Source organism: Zea mays, chromosome 2 (genome assembly GCF_902167145.1).
Source record: "Zea mays cultivar B73 chromosome 2, Zm-B73-REFERENCE-NAM-5.0, whole genome shotgun sequence".
NCBI lineage: Eukaryota > Viridiplantae > Streptophyta > Magnoliopsida > Poales > Poaceae > Zea > Zea mays.
The window spans coordinates 205789683-205813236 of NC_050097.1; the positions used below are offsets into that span (position 1 = coordinate 205789683).

Genomic DNA, 23554 nt, shown 5'->3' on the forward strand with positions numbered 1-23554 from the left:
ATGAAGAAGAGGGAGAAGACAAACGAATAATCAAGAAAAACTAGGGTAGAGAGGGGAAAAGGAAGGAGGAGAAATGCCGGTGTGCTTCTACTTGGGCCAGGAGGGATTCCCCTGCGCCGCCGCGTCCTCATGCATGCATGTTAAATTCAAACGCAGAGAGTTGGCAGCATTTGCATTTAGATCTGTTTGTTTGATTTTAATCTCTATCGACTTCTACTGTTTTTACTATATTTTTGTCTTTATAGATTACAACTACAACAGTTCAAATAACCGGCTTTAATCTAAAAAGCTATGTGTATACTGGCTAATGCTACGCTAGGTACTAGCTACTCCTACACACACTACAGTATAATACTCCTGCTGCTACAGTTTCTAGAAAACTATAGTATATAATATGCAAACAAAGCATGTTTCAGACCGAGGAGTTTGTTTTGCAGCTCATGAAGTCCGTGCATGTGACTGTGAGACTGTAACTTTGACCTAGCGCCATTTTTGCTCTTCTTTTTGACAACTGCATGAGGCATTGCGAAACCTGTCTCGTCGGTGCCACATGTGGCGCGTGCCCTCGAGTTCGACGTACGTACTGGCCGTTTTCAGGACTTGTGAATACCTTTTTAATTCTTTTTCTATATCAGTGTTGGGTGACCTAAGAATATAGTATTTATTTCTCGATCGACGGACATCCTTCTCAAATGCATGCCAGCAATCCCTCTTGCATATAAGCAGAATTACATGAGATCAATATAAAGATGGATGCACTAGCTAGCTACTAAAATTAATCGCAGAATCTAAACAGTTTAGCTGATAGTTCAGGTATTGTCAACTATTTGTTAGCTAATTAATTCTACAACTAACTTTTTAGTCAACTAACTATTAGCCAACTAACTATTAACTTTAGTGCGTTTAAACATGTCTGAAAGTGGCTCGTGTCACTACTGTTTGTTGACGTTCAGACAGACGACAGAATGGTCTGGAATTAGCTGTGTCGTGTTGCTGTAAGAAATGTTTAAGGACCACCGACAGTGACTGCAGCTGGGAGTACCGCACGTTGAGCAAGTTGGGAGACTAAAGTGTTCGAGTAGGTAGGCTATTAAAACTTTTTTTAATCAAAATGAAGTGTTGGTTATTGAACCCTATAAACTAAAGCTAGTTGTTTCTTAATGTGCAATCCATAGAGACAAAACACTTTAGAAACAGTAGAAAAACCGGTACGGATTAAAGCCAAACGAATAGTCTGTGCTAGCTGGAATTGTTAAATATGATCAACTTTTATTAGAGCTACACATGTACTCTTCTTGTCTGTCTAGAGTTCTAGACCCAGATTATAAACGATTAATAGACTCACCACATCAGACACTACTAAAACGAAAGCAACAAGTGTACTCTGTTTGTTTTATATCGCAACGGCCATGCCAATTTCTTCCGAGAGCGAGACGACAATACTTATAAAACCAGAGCAGATTTTCTTTATATATATATATATATATATATATATATATATATATATATATATATATATATATATATATATATATATATATATATATATATGAATTAACTAGTTGAATGGAGCCGTGTAGAAGACACATGGAAGAAGAGCGCGCGCCTTTTGTGGCGGGTCTTCTGCTAGCAATAAGGCAGTAAGCTGATACACACTCACTTGTTGCTTGCAGAAAGAGCCAAATGGACAAAGAAAAACAGATGCCGTTAGCTAGTACAATAAAATAGCATATCCCTCGCTGTTTATTACTTTTTTTTCTCTCAAAAAAAAAAGAATACGTACTACTACTAGTATTAAACTGACCTCACAGATTGCAAGCCAGACTAATAAAATAACAAATGGGCTAAGACGTCTCTGAACATTCAGATTTCAGAGGGGGGGAGGTAACATCCAGCAACCAGGCCCAAAACTTCCTGTTACTCTTTTGAGGCCCAGTCCAAAGACTCCCCCAGCGGTTTTGGTTGGTGCGGCAGAAAATAAAACCGCGCAAGCGCACTGGGGATAATAAAACTGATATCCAGATCGTTGGAACCAGTGCTTTTGGTTCCGTCTGGCAGGAAATAAGGAACATGAACCCTAAACTGTCTCTCTTGCGTTACCAGATGGCAAATTAGTGGTCTTTGTCTCTTCTCTTGCGTGCACTATCTTTTGAGGGCGTTCGGTTCGGCCCTTTTGGCGCGTTGTTTTTCTGCTTGCTGTTTTGGTCGGTCCGCAACAGCAGATCACGGTCACCAGGCGCTGTTTGGTTCTAGAAAAGCAACGTTAACAGCAAATGGAATTGTTCGCTAATTACCAATTTTACCTGGTTCGGTCGCTCAGTGTGAGCGTGAACACCTTTTGATCACTGTCGGGCGCTATTTTTCATACGTATCCCGCCACTTATTTCAAACGTCACTGTGTCTACACCAGTATACCTTGATCACTGGTCATTTCTCTCGAGGCTCCCCCCCCCCCCCCACCTCTCATTATATATCGTGAGCAGTTACAGAGGTGAATACGGGTAAGTTACATGATAGAGTCGGACTGTGACAAGTGGGTCCTACGTGTCATAACTGCAAATGCGAGTTCATGTGTGCGGCTTGGTAAAACTTTAAAATTATGTGAAAATCGTTGCATTAATTTTTTTTTCATATTTACATCCTGAAATTTGGGAATTTCGGAGTGGGACACACCGCTACATGTACTGTCATCAACCACGAACATTTTGCGAGTTAGGCAGATGATGGACCCGGCACCCATACAGTGACATGGCCATAGTGAAAGCACACAAGTAGAAGTCCATTTGCATTTTCATGCAGTGGTTTATCACACACACACAGTGGCACTGCCCTGTCGTTTTCAAACGAGAAACTTAAAAAGAGAAAGAAAGTGATGGGTCTGCACTCCGCTTGCCGGGAGGTGGCGTCTCCATGTTTAACCCATTATCAAACACCCCTTAGATCTTTGTTATGCAGGTTCAGATACACTAGCAGGAACGCTGGACATGCTGGCATGTATGTTGCCTGATTTAGATTTTTAAGAGCATTTTATTTGATCGAATCCTGTATTTCAGTCTCCAGTGTGTTCATCCAGACATCCACTTAAGTCATTAAATCCCCTATCTCATCCTAATCGGTGCGGTGAGGAAACTGTATATCATCAAAATTGGTAAAGGAAAATGTGACTCACGGACAACAGCAATGTTATCACCCCTTTAACCCAACCAGCACATGCATATTAACCAAAACAAATGCAGAACAGAAGGAATAAAAAAGGAAGCACATCAAGCGAGGGTAAAATTTAGGGTCTGTTTAGTTCTTTTAGTCCAAGGACAAAAGTTTTATTAGGGGACTAAAGTTTAGTTTCTATCCTATTTGGTTCTAGATACTAAAAGTTTTCAGGACGCATTAAATGAATCATAAGACCAAAATACCCCACAAAAAAGTAAAATTAATATAGTTTAATCTCTTTTAGCCACTCATTGAGGGACTAGAGACTAAATCAGTTCAGTCCATGTTTTAGTCCCACCATTTGGTAATTTAGAGACTAAATGAGACTAAAATAGAGGGACTAATCTTTAGTCCCTCAAACCGAAGAGGGCCATAATCCGCATTCCGTGATAAAAGAAGACCATTACCAGATAAAGCAAAACATTAAGTCTTATGTTTGGACTGCTTCCCTAGACTATTTTTCCTTCTGGCACACACCATAACAAAATAATGCCGCAGGGGGGAATAGTAATAACACAAAAGTTCAAAACTTCTTCCTCTTCTGGTTTTGAGACTCACCCAAATTCTTAATATATCCATCAAAAGTTCAAAACCTCTTTCTCTTCTTGTTTTGAGACTGACCCCCCTGGTTAAAGCTTCTGAAATCATTAGTGGTCTCAGCGGTGTTTTGCTTCTTCAGCCCTTTACGACCACCGTGCCCAAACATGGAATCCTTTGCCCTCCTGTTCTTTCCTTCTTTACCTCGCTTAGCAAGACCACCAGACCTGTCACCAGGAGAAACACCAGGTCTCCTTTTCTTAGATTGTTTAAATCCTTCTTCTCCTTCAAAATTAAGGTCTGGTGCATCATCATTTCCCTTGGTGAATCCCCCTTGTTGCCTCTGCTTCCTCCACTTCTTGACTGACTCAATCTGCTCCTTCTTCTGCTTAGCCCTCTCCTTCTTCTTCTCAGCCTGAACCTCCTTTGCTTTCTTCCTGGAATCTCTAGCCTTCCTCCGTTCCTCAGCCTCCTCGATCCTCTTCTTCTCTGACAGCAGCCTCCCCTTGATCTTGTGCATGTGCGCATCAGTCTTCACCATCTCAGCATAGTAATCTGTTGGCCTGAGGAACCTGACCTTCATCGACTGCAGCTTCTCAAAGGCCTGCCTTGTGCCATCCAAAGCTTGGGTGTAAAACGCAAGTTCACGAGCAAGATCATCATTCACATCAACCTTTTCCCCCTGATCATGCTCAATGGTGAGCTTGTGTATCCAGTCCACATACTTGGGCCAGGCAATATCTTCAAGTTTTTCAAGGATGGCCTCCTTGTTGTATATAGCTTTGTCTGAAGGCTTATCCTGAGCTTCTTCACCTGAATCGTCTTCTGAGTCCGATTCTTCAACATCAGAATCAACATCATCCATGATATCTTCATCATGGGCCAAGGCCTCTTCATTTGCAAGGGCCACCATTTTTACTGTTACAAACGAAAATAAGCTAATAATGATTAAAAGAACCAAAATGACGGTGATACAAAAAAAAGCTACGAAAGGCAGAGGTGAAGCTAAAATTCCACAAAGCACTCATCTAAGTTTGACCTGCCTGAAACTAAAACAAAATGTTATGTGGAACTTGAACCACACAGTTGAACACAGCTAAAATGGAAAAACATAGGGGCAAGGTATCACAGGATATATAAACTAAACGGCAACTAAAGAATACAAATAACTAGTCAGTTCCCACATAGTTGTGTACAGGTTATGTATTTGGCCTCTAGTCCAAATTCTTCAGGTATAACCCAAAAAATTACAAATGGATCTCCAGCAAGTTCAACATGTTGCAAATTAACAAAGCAACATAATTAATCCAGCACCACAAATATGCATAAGAAAGCTTTGGCACGAATGTGCAAAAAGATGGAATTGAACTTTCTCAAACTGTGGACTTTTAATCCAGCATCATAAGAAATACCCTCATGTGTTATGTCTTTACACAATCTAGGCCTTGTTCGGTTGTTCCTATCCGGATTAGAAAAATGATGAAAGATTTTGACTTGTTGGGGATTTAAAACCACCCAATCCACATGGATTGAAAGCAAAACGAACAAACCCTAATTAGGAGCACGGAATGGCTACATCTGCAGAACTCAGAAATCAGATAGAACAACGCAACTACTGGGGGAGATCAGCTAACACAACTGGGCCAAGAATGTCTATTGCAGGATATGTGCACGCACCTAGCTACACTTTTATCGATTACAATGTAACACATCCAGGGGCCGGTCCATGTAAACCCTATATTGTTTTTTGGTTGTAGAAGTTAGTATGCATAGCCATATAGCCTGAGGTTAGATTTGGGAACTCGGTCTCGCACAGCAGACAGGGAATAGAGGGGGATGGGAAGAATACCTGATGGACGCTCTTCGCTGGCGAAGAGATCGGCGAAGGTCCGCACCTGGCGTAAGGCGGCGGTGGAGATATCCCACTGGTCGTCCCAGAAAGAGAGCGCGCGCGAGCGAGCGCACGGCGGCTGGCACTGGGAGTGGCCGAGTGGGAGGGGAGAGGCGGAGGCTGGTGGCGAACTGGCGATTAGGGATAGTTGTCGTCCGTAGTAGTTGGGCCTTTAGCGGGCCTTCTCCTTCCAAGTTGAGACACGCTTGTATATGCACATAATTTATGTTGTCATTGTGTAGCAGTGAGAAGATTCTGTTTGTGGATTTTTCATCGAAGATCAGGTATATACTGGTTGAGACAAAATGCCATAACTGCGTTCCCTGATCTTCTACGGTTGATCGAATCAACGGAAACAAGCAAATGGACTGCCTGACAGATCAATCAACGGTTGGGGTGAGCTTTTGGGAGGAAAATAATTTATGTTGTCATTGGGAAAATTCGAATTTGTTTGGCAAATATTTATATCTGGATTTGGTACCATGTGTTGGGGGAAAAAAATCTATGTTGTATCTGCGTGCTTGAGAGGATCATATGGTTAGTTGGGTGTGATGAAACAGTAAAGTTGTGGGCATGTTCTGTTCTTGTTGGCAACGGAGGAAACGAGCGCTGTTCAGTTCTGTTTTTTTTTTGACGATGTTTGTCCAATAGCCGAACCCGATGCTAACACATGTTAGTCCATGTCAGTCAGAACCTAAACATTTTCACCTCGCTTGAAACATGTTACATGCTAGTCGATGTCGTCCACTTTCATTTCACTTGAAACATATCACACATGTCACTCTATGTGACTCGGTTACTAGACTAGACTACAAACCGACCGGGTATTTCGGTACGATTGATTGTAGGAACTAGAAAGTGTCGCATAAACTAGACAGGGTTGGTTCTAGTTTTTCTTGGTCTACTGATTTGTTTTTGTGGTTAAACATCCTTTCATTTGGACGTAACTCAACATCCGTTGTAGTCTAGCTGGTCAGGATACTCGGCTCTCACCCGAGAGACCCGGGTTCGAGTCCCGGCAACGGAATATGGTTTTTTTTGACGAAGTTTGCTCAGCCACGTGTTCAAAATCTATATCACAGTCACGCACGCACTTGGACGCTCACCCAGGTACCATTTACCAACAGCTGCCGAGCTGCGCAGGCCAGCACCCAGGCCGAATTTTTTGTATTTTAGCCCTTAAAAAGAAGTAAAATCATGTTTAGACCTAAAAAAATTTTAAATGCAGTTTTGGACCCTTAGCTCGGCGCCATAGGCCATGGCGCCGAGCTAACACAGCTCGGCGCCACAGGCTGTGGCGCCGAGCTTCATGACGTGGCAGTCCGCGTGGCACACCTAGCTCGGCGCCACAGATCTTGGCGCCGAGCTAGGAAACTTAACCGTGACCTCCCTTTCCTCTTCGTTTGTTCTCTGTTTCACGGAACCGACGCCCGCTGCCGCCGTTCCTTAGCCCGCCGCCGCGCCTACCTACCTCCGCCGCCGCCAGCGCTCGGCGAGAGCGCCCCGGCCGCCGCCCGCCGAGCTCGCCGATAGCCCCCGCCCGCCTTGCTCGCCGAGAGCTCGCCGCGGAGCTCCCTCGCCGCCGAGCTCGCCGCGGAGCTCCCTCGCCGCTGAGCTCGCCGCGGAGCTCCCTCGCCGCCGCGCCACCTCCCCGGCCCGGCCACCGCCCCGGAGCGCCTGAGCCACCGACCCGGCCCGGCCACCGGCTACCGCTAGGTATTTTTTTTATTTTTTAGTTACTAAATTGTTAGCTATTTACTTAGTTCTTGTTAGCTATCTATTGTTAGCTATCTATTGTTAGGTATTTACTTAGTTAGTAAATTGTTAGCTATTGTTAGGTATTAGTTAGTAAATTGTTAGCTATTGTTAGGTATTTTTTTATTGTTTAGTAAATTGTTAGCTCTTGTTCGTGTTTATTAAAATAGTTAGCTAGTTTCTTGCTTAGCATATTGTTAGTGTTTAGTAAATTCTTAGTGTTTATATAGTTAGCATTTTGTTTAGCGCATTGATATTACATGTTTTCTGTGTTGGCAACCATCGTGTTGTCGTTTATTCGCAGGTTCTATAAACATCACTTTACAGGGGAGGTGCTGCCAAATTTTTTACTGACAATAGGTTTTTTGTACGTAGGTGTTCGTCCGACTTGACCTTCTCCACCGTTAGCTGGACTCGTACGCGTTCTCAGGTATACAATGTTTTCGTACATTATTTATAGATTATGTAATTTCGTTTGATGTGTTCATTTAATATTTACTATATAGTTATTAGTTAATATATATTTATTACTTAGTAAGTTAGTAGGCTTAAGTATATAGCCATTATTGAGTTAGTAATCCATTTTTGTAATAGATGGACAGCCTAGTAACACTATACCATGGAGGAAGGGTGGAGATAGATGCTTATGGTAGTGTTACTTTTGATGGTATGAAGATCGTGACCATGTTGTTCGTTGAAAGACCAACTTTTGACCAGCTTTTGGCTCGAGCTTGTGAGGAGATTAGTTGCGACATAAACGACCCTAGAATATCAATTCAGGGTTTGTTGTCCCATATTACATATGGAACAGTTGTCCGACGGTTGATCTCCATTACCTCAGAAGATGATTGGGTGATATATTTAAGAATTGTGAAGACGATGGTTCCACCATGTTTGGATGTGGTTGTTCAAAAGTTACCTGTTAGTCATTGCGGAGGTCCAGTCGGGTTGTCTCCACAAATGCCAAATGCATCTCGTATTGAAGCTCCTTTGGTAGAGCTTCATGAAGAAGTCGTTGTTGTGCCCGATGCTCAATCGGGTCCGCACGAGTATGGGATTTCTCGTCCTATTCCCGGCGTTTGTGGGGCTTCTAATGCGGTGGTACCCCCCCAAGAGATCCCATTGACCCAGGATCCAGTTCACGATCATCCTAGTAAGTGTCTTCGACACATTGTTCGTATCCATCATTATTTCGTTTGATTATACTTTTTAATGTGGTTTTTCTTGCTCCGACCCGATGCAGGATCTCCACATATCGATAATGCTGATGTTCAGATTGATGTGCCTGTGTCATATAATATGGACAACATATGCAGGGCATCCAATAGTGTTGATGTTCAGATTGAGGATGAGGAGGAGCCATATGAGGCTGCACGGGCCGTAGATTCTGATGATGACCGTCCGGTTCAAGAAATGACCGAGCAAGAAATTGAACTCATAAGACGTTTGTGTCCGGAGCGAGACCCTTGAAAGTCGCCTAGAGGGGGGTGAATAGGGCGAAACTGAAATTTACAAATATAAACACAACTACAAGCTGGGGTTAGCGTTAGTAATAAAGAAACGAGTCCGCGAGAGAGGGCGCGAAACAAATCCCAAGCGAATAAGCAAGTGAGACACGGAGATTTGTTTTACCGAGGTTCGATTCTTGCAAACCTACTCCCCGTTGAGGAGGCCACAAAGGCCGGGTCTCTTTCAACCCTTCCCTCTCTCAAACGATCCACGGATCGAGTGAGCTTTCTCTTCTCAATCACTTGGAACACAAAGTTCCCACAAGGACCACCACAAGTTTGGTGTCTCTTGCCTCAATTTACAAGTGAGTTTGATCGCAATGAAAGAATCAAGAAGGAAGAAAGCAATCCAAGCGCAAGAGCTCGAAAGAACACAAGCAAATCTCTCTCTCTAATCACTATGGCGTTGTGTGGAATTTGGAGAGGATTTGATCTCTTTGGTGTGTCTAGAATTGAATGCTAGAGCTCTTGTAGTAGTTGGGAAGTGGAAAACTTGGATGCAATGAATGGTGGGGTGGTTGGGGTATTTATAGCCCCAACCACCAAAAGTGGCCGTTGGGAGGCTGTCTGCTCGATGGCGCACCGGACAGTCCGGTGCACACCGGACAGTCCGGTGCCCCCTGCCACGTCATCACTGCCGTTGGATTCTAGCCGTTGGAGCTTCTGACTAGTGGGCCCGCCCGGATGTCCGGTGCACACCGGACATCTACTGTTCCTTGTCCGGTGCGCCAGAATGGGCACGCCTGCCATCTGCGCGCGCAGAGCGCGCATTAAATGCGCGGCAGAGAGCCGTTGGCGCGGAGATGACCGTTGCTCCGGAGTCGCACCGGACAGTCCGGTGCACACCGGACAGTCCGGTGAATTATAGCGGACTAGCCGTTGGAGTTTCCCGAAGCTGGCGAGTTCCTGAGGCCGACCTCCTTTGGCGCACCGGACAGTCCGGTGAATTATAGCGGAGTCGCCTCTGGAAATTCCCGAAGGTGATGAGTTTGAGCTGGAGTCCTCTGGTGCACCGGACACTGTCCGGTGTGCACCGGACAGTCCGGTGCTCCCAGACCAGAGGGCCTTCGGTTCCCACTTTGCTCCTTTGTTGAATCCAAAACTTGGTCTTTTTATTGGCTGAGTGTGAACCTTTTACACCTGTATAATCTATACACTTGGGCAAACTAGTTAGTCCAAATGTCTATGTTGGCTAATTCAACCACCAAAATTAATTAGGGACTAGGTGTAAGCCTAATTCCCTTTCAATCTCCCCCTTTTTGGTGATTGATGCCAACACAAACCAAAGCAAATATAGAAGTGCATAATTGAACTAGTTTGCAAAATGTAAGTGTAAAGGTTGCTTGGAATTGAGCCAATATTAATACTTACAAGATATGCATGGATTGTTTCTTTCTTATATAACATTTTGGACCACGCTTGTACCATAAGTTTTGTTTTTGCAAATTATTTTGTAAATTTTTTTCAAAGTTCTTTTGCAAATAGTCAAAGGCAAATGAATAAGAATTTTGCAAAGCATTTTTAAGATTTGAAATTTTCTCCCCCTGTTTCAAATGCTTTTCCTTTGACTAAACAAAACTCCCCCTGAAAGAGATTCTCCTCTTAGTGTTCAAGAGGGTTTTGATATATCATTTTGAAATACTACTTTCTCCCACTTTTTGAACACAATAGGATACCAAATGAAAAATATTCAATACTAAGTTTTTGAAATTTGAAATAGGTGGTGGTGCGGTCGGTCCTTTTGCTTTGGGGCTCACTTCTCCCCCTTTTTGGCATGAATCGCCAAAAACGGAATCATTAGAGCCCTCGAAGTGCTATCTTCCTCTTTGGTCATAAACAAATGAGTTAAGATTATACCAAAGAAGATGTCATCTTGCTTGATGCTCAAGTTTTCTCCCCCTAGAACGGAGAGTTGCTTGGAGCGACGGCGAAGGGTGAGTTACGTAGTGGAAGCCTTTGTCTTCGCCGAAGACTCCAATTCCCTTTCAATGCACCTATGACTTGGTTTGAAATAGACTTGAAAACACATTAGTCATAGCATATAAAAGAGATATGATCAAAGGTATAAATGAGCTATGTGTGCAATCTAGCAAAAGAAGTTCCTAGAATCAAGAATATTGAGCGCATGCCTAAGTTTGTTAAAGGATTGCTCATCAAGTGGCTTGGTGAAGATATCGGCTAATTGATCTTTAGTGTTAATGTAAGAAATCTCGATATCTCCCTTTTGTTGGTGATCCCTCAAAAAGTGATACCGAATGGCTATGTGCTTAGTGCGGCTATGCTCGACAGGATTGTCGGCCATTTTGATTGCACTCTCATTGTCACATAGCAAAGGGACTTTGGTTAATTTGTAACCGTAGTCCCGCAGGGTTTGCCTCATCCAAAGTAATTGCGCGCAACAATGACCTGCGGCAATATACTCGGCTTCGGCGGTGGAAAGAGCGACCGAATTTTGCTTCTTTGAAGCCCAAGACACCAAGGATCTTCCCAAGAACTGGCAAGTCCCCGATGTGCTCTTCCTATTGATTTTGCACCCCGCCCAATCGGCATCGGAATAACCAATTAAATCAAAAGTGGATCCCCTAGGATACCAAAGCCCAAACTTAGGAGTATAAGCTAAATATCTCAAGATTCGTTTCACGGCCGTAAGGTGAGCTTCCTTAGGGTCGGCTTGGAATCTTGCACACATGCATACGGAAAGCATAATATCCGGTCGAGATGCACATAAATAGAGTAAAGAACCTATCATCGACCGGTATACCTTTTGATCCACGGACTTACCTCCCGTGTCGAGGTCGAGATGCCCATTGGTTCCCATGGGTGTCTTGATGGGCTTGGCATCCTTCATCCCAAACTTGGTTAGAATGTCTTGAGTGTACTTCGTTTGGCTGATGAAGGTGCCCTCTTGGAGTTGTTTGACTTGGAATCCTAGGAAATACTTCAACTCCCCCATCATTGACATCTCGAATTTCTGTGTCATGATCCTACTAAACTCTTCACATGTAGACTCGTTAGTAGACCCAAATATAATATCATCAACATAAATTTGGCATACAAACAAGTCATTTTCAAGAGTTTTAGTAAAGAGTGTAGGATCGGCCTTTCCAACTTTGAATCCATTTGCAATAAGAAAATCTCTAAGGCATTCATACCATGCTCTTGGGGCTTGCTTGAGCCCATAAAGCGCCTTAGAGAGCTTATAGACATGGTTAGGATACTCACTGTCTTCAAAGCCGGGAGGTTGCTCAACATAGACCTCTTCCTTAATTGGTCCATTGAGGAAAGCACTTTTCACGTCCATTTGATAAAGCTTAAAGCCATGGTAAGTAGCATAGGCTAATAATATGCGAATTGACTCAAGCCTAGCTACGGGTGCATAGGTTTCACCGAAATCCAAACCTTCGACTTGGGAGTATCCCTTGGCCACAAGTCGAGCTTTGTTCCTTGTCACCACACCATGCTCATCTTGTTTGTTGCGGAAGACCCATTTGGTCCCTACAACATTTTGGTTAGGACGTGGAACTAAGTGCCATACCTCATTCCTAGTGAAGTTGTTGAGCTCCTCTTGCATCGCCACTACCCAATCCGAATCTTGAAGTGCTTCCTCTACCCTGTGCGGCTCAATAGAGGAAACAAAAGAGTAATGTTCACAAAAATGAGCAACACGAGATCGAGTAGTTACCCCCTTATGAATGTCGCCGAGGATGGTGTCGACGGGGTGATCTCGTTGGATTGCTTGGTGGACTCTTGGGTGTGGCGGCCTTTGCTCTTGCTCATCCTCCTTTTCTTGAATATTTGCATCTCCCCCTTGATCTATGCTGTCATCTTGAGGTGGCTCATTTGATTGATCTTCTTCTTCATCAACTTGAGCCTCATCCTCATTTTGAGTTGGTGGAGATGCTTGCATGGAGGAGGATGGTTGATCTTGTGCATTTGAAGGCTCTTCGGATTCCTTAGGACACACATCCCCAATGGACATGTTCCTTAGCGCGATGCATGGAGCCTCTTCTTCACCTATCTCATCAAGATCAACTTGCTCTACTTGAGAGCCGTTAGTCTCATCAAACACGACGTCACATGAGACTTCAACTAGTCCAGTGGACTTGTTGAAGACCCTATATGCCCTTGTGTTTGAGTCATAACCAAGTAAAAAACCTTCTACAGTTTTAGGAGCAAATTTAGATTTTCTACCTCTTTTAACAAGAATAAAGCATTTGCTACCAAAAACTCTAAAATATGAAATGTTGGGCCTTTTACCGGTGAGGAGTTCATACGATGTCTTCTTGAGGATTTGGTGTAGATATAACCGGTTGATGGCGTAGCAAGCGGTGTTGACCGCCTCGGCCCAAAACCGATCCGAAGTCTTGTACTCATCAAGCATGGTCCTTGCCATGTCCAATAGAGTTCTATTCTTCCTTTCCACTACACCATTTTGTTGTGGTGTGTAGGGAGAAGAGAACTCATGCTTGATGCCCTCCTCCTCAAGGAAGCCTTCGATTTGAGAGTTCTTGAACTCCGTCCCGTTGTCGCTTCTTATTTTCTTGATCCTTAGGTCGAACTCATTTTGAGCCCGTCTCAAGAATCCCTTTAAGGTTTCTTGGGTTTGAGATTTTTCCTGTAAAAAGAATACCCAAGTGAAGCGAGAATAATCATCCACAATAACTAGACAGTACTTACTCCCGCCGATGCTTATGTAAGCGATCGGGCCGAATAGATCCATGTGTAGGAGCTCCAGTGGCCTGTCGGTCGTCATTATGTTCTTATGCGGATGATGAGTACCAACTTGCTTCCCTGCTTGGCATGCGCTACAAGTCCTGTCTTTCTCAAAATGAACATTTGTTAATCCTGAAATGTGTTCTCCCTTTAGAAGCTTGTGAAGATTCTTCATCCCAACATGGGCTAGTCGGCGGTGCCAGAGCCAACCCATGTTAGTCTTAGCAATTAAGCAAGTGTCGAGTTCAGCTCTATCAAAATCTACCAAGTATAGCTGACCCTCTAACACTCCCTTAAATGCTATTGAATCATCACTTCTTCTAAAGACAGTGACACCTACATCAGTGAATAGACAGTTGTAGCCCATTTGACATAATTGAGATATGGAAAGCAAATTGTAATCTAAAGAATCTACAAGAAAAACATTGGAAATAGAATGGTCAGGAGATATAGCTATTTTACCAAGCCCTTTGACCAAACCTTGATTTCCATCCCCGAATGTGATAGCTCGTTGGGGATCTTGGTTTTTCTCGTAGGAGGAGAACATCCTTTTCTCCCCTGTCATGTGGTTTGTGCACCCGCTGTCGAGTATCCAACTTGAGCCCCCGGATGCATAAACCTACAACACAAGTTTAGTTCTTGACTTTAGGTACCCAAATGGTTTTGGGTCCTTTGGCATTAGACACAAGAACTTTGGGTACCCAAACACAAGTCTTGGAGCCCTTGTGCTTGCCCCCAATATATTTGGCAACTACCTTGCCGGATTTGTTAGTTAAAACATAAGATGCATCAAAAGTTTTAAATGAAATGTTATGATCATTTGATGCACTAGGAGTTTTCTTAGGCAATTTAACACGGGTTGGTTGCCTAGAACTAGATGTCTCCCCCTTATACATAAAAGCATGATTTGGGCCAGAGTGAGACTTCCTAGAATGAATTCTCCTAATTTTGCTCTCAAGATAACCGGCAGGGTACAAAATGTAACCCTCGTTATCCTGAGGCATGGGAGCCTTGCCCTTTACAAAATTAGACAATCTTTTAGGAGGGGCACTAAGTTTGACATTGTCTCCCCTTTGGAAGCCAATGCCATCCTTGATGCCAGGGCGTCTCCCATTATAAAGCATGCTACAAGCAAATTTAAATTTCTCATTTTCTAAATTGTGCTCGGCAATTTTAGCATCTAATTTAGCTATATGATCATTTTGTTGTTTAATTAAAGTCATGTGATCATGTATAGCATCAATGTTAACATCTCTACATCTAGTGCAAATAGAAGTGTGCTCAACGGTAGATGTAGAGGGTTTGCAAGATTTTAGTTCTACAACCTTAGCATGTAATATTTCATTTTTACTTCTAAGGTCGGAAATAGTAGCATTGCAAACATCAAAATCTTTAGCCTTAGCAATTAAATTTTCATTTTCTACTCTAAGGCTAGCAAGAGAAATGTTTAATTCTTCAATCCTAGCAAGCAAATCATCATTATTATCTCTAGGATTGGGAATTGAAACATTGCAAACATTAGAATCAACCTTAGCTAACAAATTAGCATTTTCATTTCTAAGGTTGTCTATTGTTTCATGGCAAGTGCTTAGCTCACTAGATAATTTTTGACATTTTTCAATTTCTAGAGCATAAGCATTTTTTACCTTAACATGTTTCTTATTTTCTTTAATTAGACAATCCTCTTGGGAATCCAAAAGGTCATCCTTTTCATGAATAGCACTAATTAATTCATTTAATTTTTCTTTTTGTTCTATGTTAAGGTTGGCAAAAAGGGTACGCAAGTTATCTTCCTCTTCACTAGCATTATCATCACTAGAGCTTTCATATTTAGTGGAGGATCTTGATTTTACCTTCTTTTTGCCGTCCTTTGCCATGAGGCACTTGTGGCCGACGTTGGGGAAAAGGAGTCCCTTGGTGACGGCGATGTTGGCGGCGTCCTCGTCGTCGGAGGAGTCGCTTGAGCTTTCATCGGAATCCCATTCCCGACAAACATGGGCATCGCCGCCCTTCTTTTTGTAGTACCTCTTCTTTTCTCTCCTCTTTCCCTTCTTGTCGTTATCCCTGTCACTGTCACTTGATAATGGACATTTTGCAATAAAGTGACCGGGCTTACCACACTTGTAGCAAACCTTCTTGGAGCGGGACTTGTAATCTTTCCCCCTCCTTTGTTTGAGGATTTGGCGGAAGCTCTTGATGACGAGCGCCATTTCCTCATTGTCAAGTTTGGAGGCGTCTATTGGTTGTCGACTTGAGGTAGACTCCTCCTTCTTTTCTTCCGTCGCCTTGAATGCGACGGGTTGAGCTTCGGATGTAGATGGATCATCAAGCTCGTTGATCTTCCTCGAGCCTTCGATCATGCACTCAAAACTTACAAAATGCCCGATTACTTCCTCGGGGGTCATTTTAGTATATCTAGGATTACCACGAATTAATTGAACTTGAGTAGGGTTAAGGAAAATAAGAGATCTTAGAATAACCTTAACCATTTCGTGGTCGTCCCACTTTACGCTCCCGAGGTTGCGCACTTGGTTCACCAAGGTTTTGAGCCGGTTGTACATATGTTGTGGCTCCTCCCCTTTGCGAAGCCGGAACCGACCGAGCTCCCCCTCGATTGTTTCCCGCTTGGTGATCTTGGTGAGCTCATCTCCCTCGTGCGCGGTTTTGAGCACATCCCAAACCTCCTTGGCGCTTTTCAACCCTTGCACTTTGTTATACTCCTCTCTACTTAAAGAGGCGAGGAGTATCGTTGTCGCTTGAGAGTTGAAGTGCTCGATTTGGGCCACCTCATCTTCATCATAATCTTTATCCCCTACGGATGGTACCTGTGCACCAAACTCAACAACATCCCATATACTTTTGTGGAGTGAGGTTAGATGAAATCGCATCAAATCACTCCACCTAGCATAATCTTCACCATCAAAAGTTGGTGGTTTGCCTAATGGGACGGAAAGTAGGGGTGCATGTTTAGAAATGCGAGGATAGTGTAGGGGGATCTTACTAAACTTCTTACGCTCTTGGCGTTTAGAAGTTAAGGAGGGCGCGTCGGAGCCGGAGGTCGATGTTGATGAAGTGTCGGTCTCGTAGTAGACCACTTTCCTCATCCTCTTTTGCTTGTCCCCACTCCGATGCGGCTTGTGGGAAGAAGATTTTTCCTTCTTCTCTTTGTGGTGAGAAGAAGATTTCTTCTCCTTCCCTTTGGTGGAGGAGATCTTCTTCTTCTCCCTCCTCTTGGTGCGGGACTCTTCCGATGAAGTGCTCCCTTGGCTTGTAGTGGGCTTTTCGCCGATCTCCATCTCCTTCTTGGCGTGATCTCCCGACATCACTTCGAGCGGTTAGGCTCTAATGAAGTACCGGGTTCTGATACCAATTGAAAGTCGCCTAGAGGGGGGGTGAATAGGGCGAAACTGAAATTTACAAATATAAACACAACTACAAGCTGGGGTTAGCGTTAGTAATAAAGAAACGAGTCCGCGAGAGAGGGCGCGAAACAAATCCCAAGCGAATAAGCAAGTGAGACACGGAGATTTGTTTTACCGAGGTTCGATTCTTGCAAACCTACTCCCCGTTGAGGAGGCCACAAAGGCCGGGTCTCTTTCAACCCTTCCCTCTCTCAAACGATCCACGGATCGAGTGAGCTTTCTCTTCTCAATCACTTGGAACACAAAGTTCCCACAAGGACCACCACAAGTTTGGTGTCTCTTGCCTCAATTTACAAGTGAGTTTGATCGCAATGAAAGAATCAAGAAGGAAGAAAGCAATCCAAGCGCAAGAGCTCGAAAGAACACAAGCAAATCTCTCTCTCTAATCACTATGGCGTTGTGTGGAATTTGGAGAGGATTTGATCTCTTTGGTGTGTCTAGAATTGAATGCTAGAGCTCTTGTAGTAGTTGGGAAGTGGAAAACTTGGATGCAATGAATGGTGGGGTGGTTGGGGTATTTATAGCCCCAACCACCAAAAGTGGCCGTTGGGAGGCTGTCTGCTCGATGGCGCACCGGACAGTCCGGTGCCCCCTGCCACGTCATCACTGCCGTTGGATTCTAGCCGTTGGAGCTTCTGACTAGTGGGCCCGCCCGGATGTCCGGTGCACACCGGACATCTACTGTTCCTTGTCCGGTGCGCCAGAATGGGCACGCCTGCCATCTGCGCGCGCAGAGCGCGCATTAAATGCGCGGCAGAGAGCCGTTGGCGCGGAGATGACCGTTGCTCCAGAGTCACACCGGACAGTCCGGTGCACACCGGACAGTCCGGTGAATTATAGCGGACTAGCGAGTTTCCCGAAGCTGGCGAGTTCCTGAGGCCGACCTCCTTTGGCGCACCGGACACTGTCCGGTGTACACCGGACAGTCCGGTGAATTATAGCGGAGTCGCCTCTGGAAATTCCCGAAGGTGATGAGTTTGAGCTGGAGTCCTCTGGTGCACCGGACACTGTCCGGTGTGCACCGGCCAGTCCGGTGCTCCCAGACCAGAGGGCCTTCGGTTCCCACTTTGCTCCTTTGTTGAATCCAAAACTTGGTCTTTTTATTGGCTGAGTGTGAACCTTTTACACCTGTATAATCTATACACTTGGGCAAACTAGTTAGTCCAAATGTCTATGTTGGCTAATTCAACCACCAAAATTAATTAGGGACTAGGTGTAAGCCTAATTCCCTTTCAACCCTGCAGTACATGAATTTAGCAGTTTAAGTCATTCCACCCGTGCGTATGCTGAAGGACGTGACGATGAACTGCTAGAGGCTCCGGATAACGCCGACAGCATTGAGATTAAGGTTGGCTTACTTTTCAAGGATCTGCCTACACTGAGACGATGGCTACAGGAATATTCTGTGAACCGGAAGAGGCCGTTCAAGGTGAGACATTCGTATGCACAGCGTCGTTACACTGTTGTGTGCGAGGTGCCAGAATGTAATTGGAGGGTATGTGCCCGAAGGCAGAAGGACACCGGAAAGTTTAAGATCACCAAAATTGTAGGTCCACACACTTGTGCCCAGACAGAGCTGAGCTCTAAGCATCGTCAGTTGACATCTACCCTGATTGCGAAAAGGATATTGGGGATATTGAAGGGTCAGCCAAACTTGAAGGTGAAGTCAATTATGACCATGACTTCGGAGCTGTTTGGTTACAGGATCAAATATGGGAAAGCATGGAGGGCAAAGCAGCGGGCATGGAAGATGATATACGGGGATTGGGAGGAGGGTTATGAGAAGTTACCAGCATTGTTCAATGCAATGAAAGCAAAAAACCCAGGCATGCATTACGAGTACATCCCCAAACCTAATGAATGGAGGAACGGCAAAGAGATATTTTATCGTGCTTTCTGGTGTTTCTCGCAGTGCGTAGAGGCCTTCAGGCATTGTCGTCCCGTGCTCTCTATTGATGGTACTTTTCTGCTTGGGAAGTATAAGGGCACATTGTTGGTTGCCATATCATGCGACGCAGACAACTCACTGGTTCCTTTGGCATTTGCTTTGGTGGAGAGGGAGAACAGAGATAGTTGGTCTTGGTTCTTGCGGCTTGTACGCATCCATGTCGTAGGCCCTGGACGCGAGGTTGGTGTGACGCTTGAAGATTGCCAGAAGATTCTTGGTCTCAGCATTATGGGTCGTCCAGTGACCGGTCAGTCATCACCAGGCGGTTGGAGGCAGAGGGTGGAGGCCTTTCTTGGGAGACTGCTTCCGGATGAGCTACGAGGTAGCCACAACACCGGAGTCCCACTGACCTGGCTTAGGCAGAGCTTTGGGCAGTGTCCACCTGGTGCAGATGAGCAGACGGTTGGATACCATTGTCGAGCTTGGATTCTCCATCTCTTTGGTTCAGTTCTTTTTCCAGGCGCGACAGGCGACAGCGCGTCATGGATGTTTCTGCCCTGCCTGACTGACTGGGATACGACCGGAGGTTACAGCTGGGCTTCAGCAGTGTTGGCCTTCCTGTACAGGCAACTTTGCGAGGCTTGTCGTCGTTCGTCGAGGACCGCCAGCTTAGGTGGATGTGTCTACCTACTACAGCTGTGGATGTGGGCACACATACCCGTCGGGCGACCCAGAGAGTTTCCTCCTCGTGAGTGGTTCGTGGTAGCCGGACATCGGCTTAAGCCCACGGCTGCTTACCGCTGGGACCAGGTCGAGGAGCCATTCGCACGACACCAGCGTGCTTACGTGGAGTACTCAAACGAGCTCGACGCACTTACTCCTTCGATGGTGAGTTGTCTCCTTTTTTCTTTTTACATGTCCTTTCTACTTTTATCACACGACACCAGCGTGCTTACATGGGCTTTCTAAAACTTTTGCAGGTGACTTGGCAACCGTATCTTGATCCATATTTCGCCAGCATACAGTTGAGCACGGTCTGCCACAGTCACACGACACCAGCGTGATTGATGTACCCAAGCCAGTCTGCCACAGTCACAGTTAGGCACGGGGAGTTCAGGAGGAACAGGAGCATCCTTACTAGATACGTCCGGATATAACTCCCGAGGACGACCTCTCTTCTGCCACAACGCCTCTCGGTACATGTCTTTCATCTAATAAACGATTATAATTATCACTTGTACTTATTATGCTTTATAATAAGTTTACACAAACTAATAATCGAAATGATAATATAATAGGTGTATACAAATTATTAAACTAACAACCCAATATACAAAACGAATCAGTTGGAAATCATACCTTGGCCTACGAAGTGAACCAACTCAAATCTTTGAATCCAGGAAATTTTGACGAAGTTTGGAAATGGGATGAAATGAGCTGCTCTCGGCCAGCCGCGCGGGCGTTTTTATAGGAATTCGTAGCTCGGCGCCAAGATCTGTGGCGCCGAGCTACGAGGCCACGCCGCCGCCACGTCAGAGCCAGGTCAGCCCTAGACGCAACTAGCCGTTGCGGCCACGTCACAGCTCGGCGCCACAGGCTGTGGCGCCGAGCTGTGTTAGCTCGGCGCCACGGCCTATGGCGCCGAGCTAAGGGTCCAAAACTGCATTTAAAATTTTTTTAGGTCTAAACGTGATTTTACTTCTGTTTAAGGGCTAAAATACAAAAAATTCGGGCACCCAGGTGCAGTTGCCCTCCTGCCATGTCCGATTCCTGGTACCCACTCCGCTTCTTCCGATCTCTTCTCTCCCTCCTGAGTCCTGGCCTCCGCGCCATTAGCTTTTGCTGCACTGTGCTCTTTTCAAGGTTTGCCAGCGGGCGCGCGATGTCCATGGCCACGCCTTGCGCCAGGCAGCCGCCGTCGTGGGCGGACCTTGCAGGCGTTAGGCGTGGTACTCCGCCTCCACCCGGCCTACGTGGACCGGGCCTGCTTCGCCGCCGTGTGCTCCCTCGCAGTGGCTTCTACAACCTTCCCTACGGCAAGTCCTTCTGTTTCCCTGGCTTCGGCTCGTCTTTGTTAAGAGTTAATTCAACGGTGGTCAGCACCTGTTCAGGAAAAGGTACAACCGTTCGGCGCCAGGGTGCATGAAGCAAAGGACTCCAGAAAATAGAGATAGTTAGTGATTAGGTGTCTGTTAGAAAAGGTGTCTATTAGTGAAAAGTTGTGACTCTTACTCTCTCTCTGTAATCCACGAAGTGTTACAAAGACACCCCTTCACTGTATATAAATATGTACAACATCAATGGAAAGTACTACGAGTTTTCATTCTCTGTTCACACAACCGTTTACATTTAATACGTTATCAGCACATAGACTCAGCCACTGAGTTTTGGACAGAGAGAACATCGCGGAATAGAAGAACAGAAGAACGCGAAGAAAGGAAAACCACGCGGAACAGAAGAACGCGAAGAACACTGTAAGTACAATGCCAATGATTACTCTTCGATGCGTCGTTCAGTCAATCCGCCGCGCCGTCATCAGGGAGTTCCTCCACGCACTCCGTGAAGGAATCCTCGACGACAATCGGATTGGCTTTGCCATTCACAGGGTAATGGTGAACTTGGTTAACACCGGTGCCACCGGTGTCTGGATTCCAAATCGCCGCAGTCATAATCGCAGTTCATCTCGTCGTCGTCGAGCACCACCAGTGGTGGTTCCCCCTCCACCGCCGGCGACAGCAACGTCCACTCAAGTACCTGCATCAGTGTTTGAAATGGGAGGGACTTACCCGTACGGTTACTGTCCGTTTCACGGATTCGGACCATGTGCTCTGCGCGACGCCGGCGTGCTGGAGGCTACTCTCACCGCTGCCCGCCAGTACTACAACTCTCAAGCGCAACCTGATGCAGTTCCCATGGAGGAGATGCTCGCCACGGTCGCGGCTCCAAACCTTTACTCACCGACACCGCAGGTGGAACCTGCTGCACCACGTTGGAGACCACCAACACCGGCATCGCCAGGTTTCGGTCGTCCTCCAACCAGAGCAGCAAGAACAGGGTGTCCACCCTTCTTCAACGACAACGAGGTCATACCACCACCACCATCCGTGGCCCCGATGCCATCCCCTGCCTTGATTGAACGCAGCCGAGGTGCACAAATCAGATTGTGGGCGAATCTCAACTCCGTCAAAGTCGAATCCCCAAACTCTAACGGCGCCAGCGCATCTGGATTCCTCTTCTCTGATGAGGAGAGGGAGGATTCTCTGTCCTAAAAAAATCCAGAGGAAGAAGGGGAGGACAAGGGTATTGCTCGTGCTTGTGCGGCGCACCTGGACTGACGGCAAGACGTCGGCGACCGGACGCGAACCTGTAGACGGCCGGACTCGCGGCTGGCGGCCCAGCGCGCGCCCACGGCTGGCGTCCGAGCAGCGCCCGCGGCTGGCGGCCATGCGCACGCCCGCGGCTCGTGGCTGGAGATCCAGCGCGCCCGCGCTAGGCGTCTGGCGGCCGGATCCACCGCAGCGTCTGGTGGCCGAGCGCTCGCCCGCGGCCGGAGGACCAGCGCGCACGCGGCCGGATCCACTGCAGGATGCTGCATCCGCGCCAGCAGCTGGCTGCCCAGCTCGCCCGCGGCCGGATCCACGGCCGGAGACCAGCGCGCTCGCGGCTGGTGGCCTGACCCGTGGCTGGATGCCGAGTCCGTGCCGGCGGCTGGTGCCGGCGGCCGGAAAAGATGAGACTAGGGTTTCAATGCCTCTGGTTTTATTTCTTTTCCCCCCGACAGTCGCTACTGATGGGCTGGACTACTGCATGGGCCAAGTTGTCTACGATACGCTGCTAACAAGCCAACAGAGAGCACAGAACCCCTATTTCCCCTTTTTAATATGGTTATGGTTCATTCAGACCTATACCCGTTTTATTAATTTGTACATATGTGTTAGTTTACATATTCCAACAATTTTTCTTTTATATTTCTACTATAACATTAGTTAGATGTATCTATATATCATGTTACAGTTGTAAATTGTAATCGTGAATATGTGAATGTATATATGTGTTTGTGTACATTTTTGCCTTTTATGTATTTTTTTAACAAAAAAATGATGACACTGCGCTACAGATTTAACTCGCACAATCAATATATATTTGATTTGTTCTTAGGGTTAAAAGAAATATACATTTACATATATTTGCAAATTCTTATATAACACATATATCATTAAATTAAATGTATCTAAAATTATTTTGAGAATCAACATAAGGTGATAGAGACTAGGGCATTGGCTGCGTCTTATTCAAAAAAATGAATATTTCAGCCTAGAGACCATGCCTTTTAAGCAGCAATTTAAATTGCCTATCACTAAGAGATCTACATCATATCTTAATATGATGATTATCTATACATGTTCTTCTCATAAAATAATACTCTAGATACTTGGTCTACTCCATTACTGGAGATTACCTTATTTTTATTTTAAATAACAATCTGTGGCAATACATAATTTGGAGGTTATAACAACTTCGAATATCTATGAATTCAAAGAATTTTATAGGAGAAACAATATTTTAATTTTACAACACGGCCATTAAGGTTTTATATTTACCACATAGGTAACATAATAAATCGATGGTT

General features: G+C 45.4%; 1 protein-coding gene and 1 non-coding gene across 2 annotated transcripts; one reads left to right on the forward strand and one right to left on the reverse strand.

Moving 5' to 3' along the window:
• Positions 1-3543: 3543 nt before the first annotated feature.
• LOC100502519 (putative rRNA-processing protein EBP2-like protein) lies at positions 3544-5742 on the reverse strand. The gene is given in 2 exon segments (NM_001196997.1): positions 3544-4665; positions 5597-5742. A coding segment is annotated over 1 exon segment (864 nt). The 5' UTR covers positions 4661-4665; positions 5597-5742; the 3' UTR covers positions 3544-3796.
• Positions 5743-6592: 850 nt separating this feature from the next.
• On the forward strand, positions 6593-6665 carry TRNAE-CUC (transfer RNA glutamic acid (anticodon CUC)). Its single transcript has one exon. It is a non-coding gene; the product is annotated as a tRNA-Glu (tRNA).
• Positions 6666-23554: the final 16889 nt, after the last annotated feature.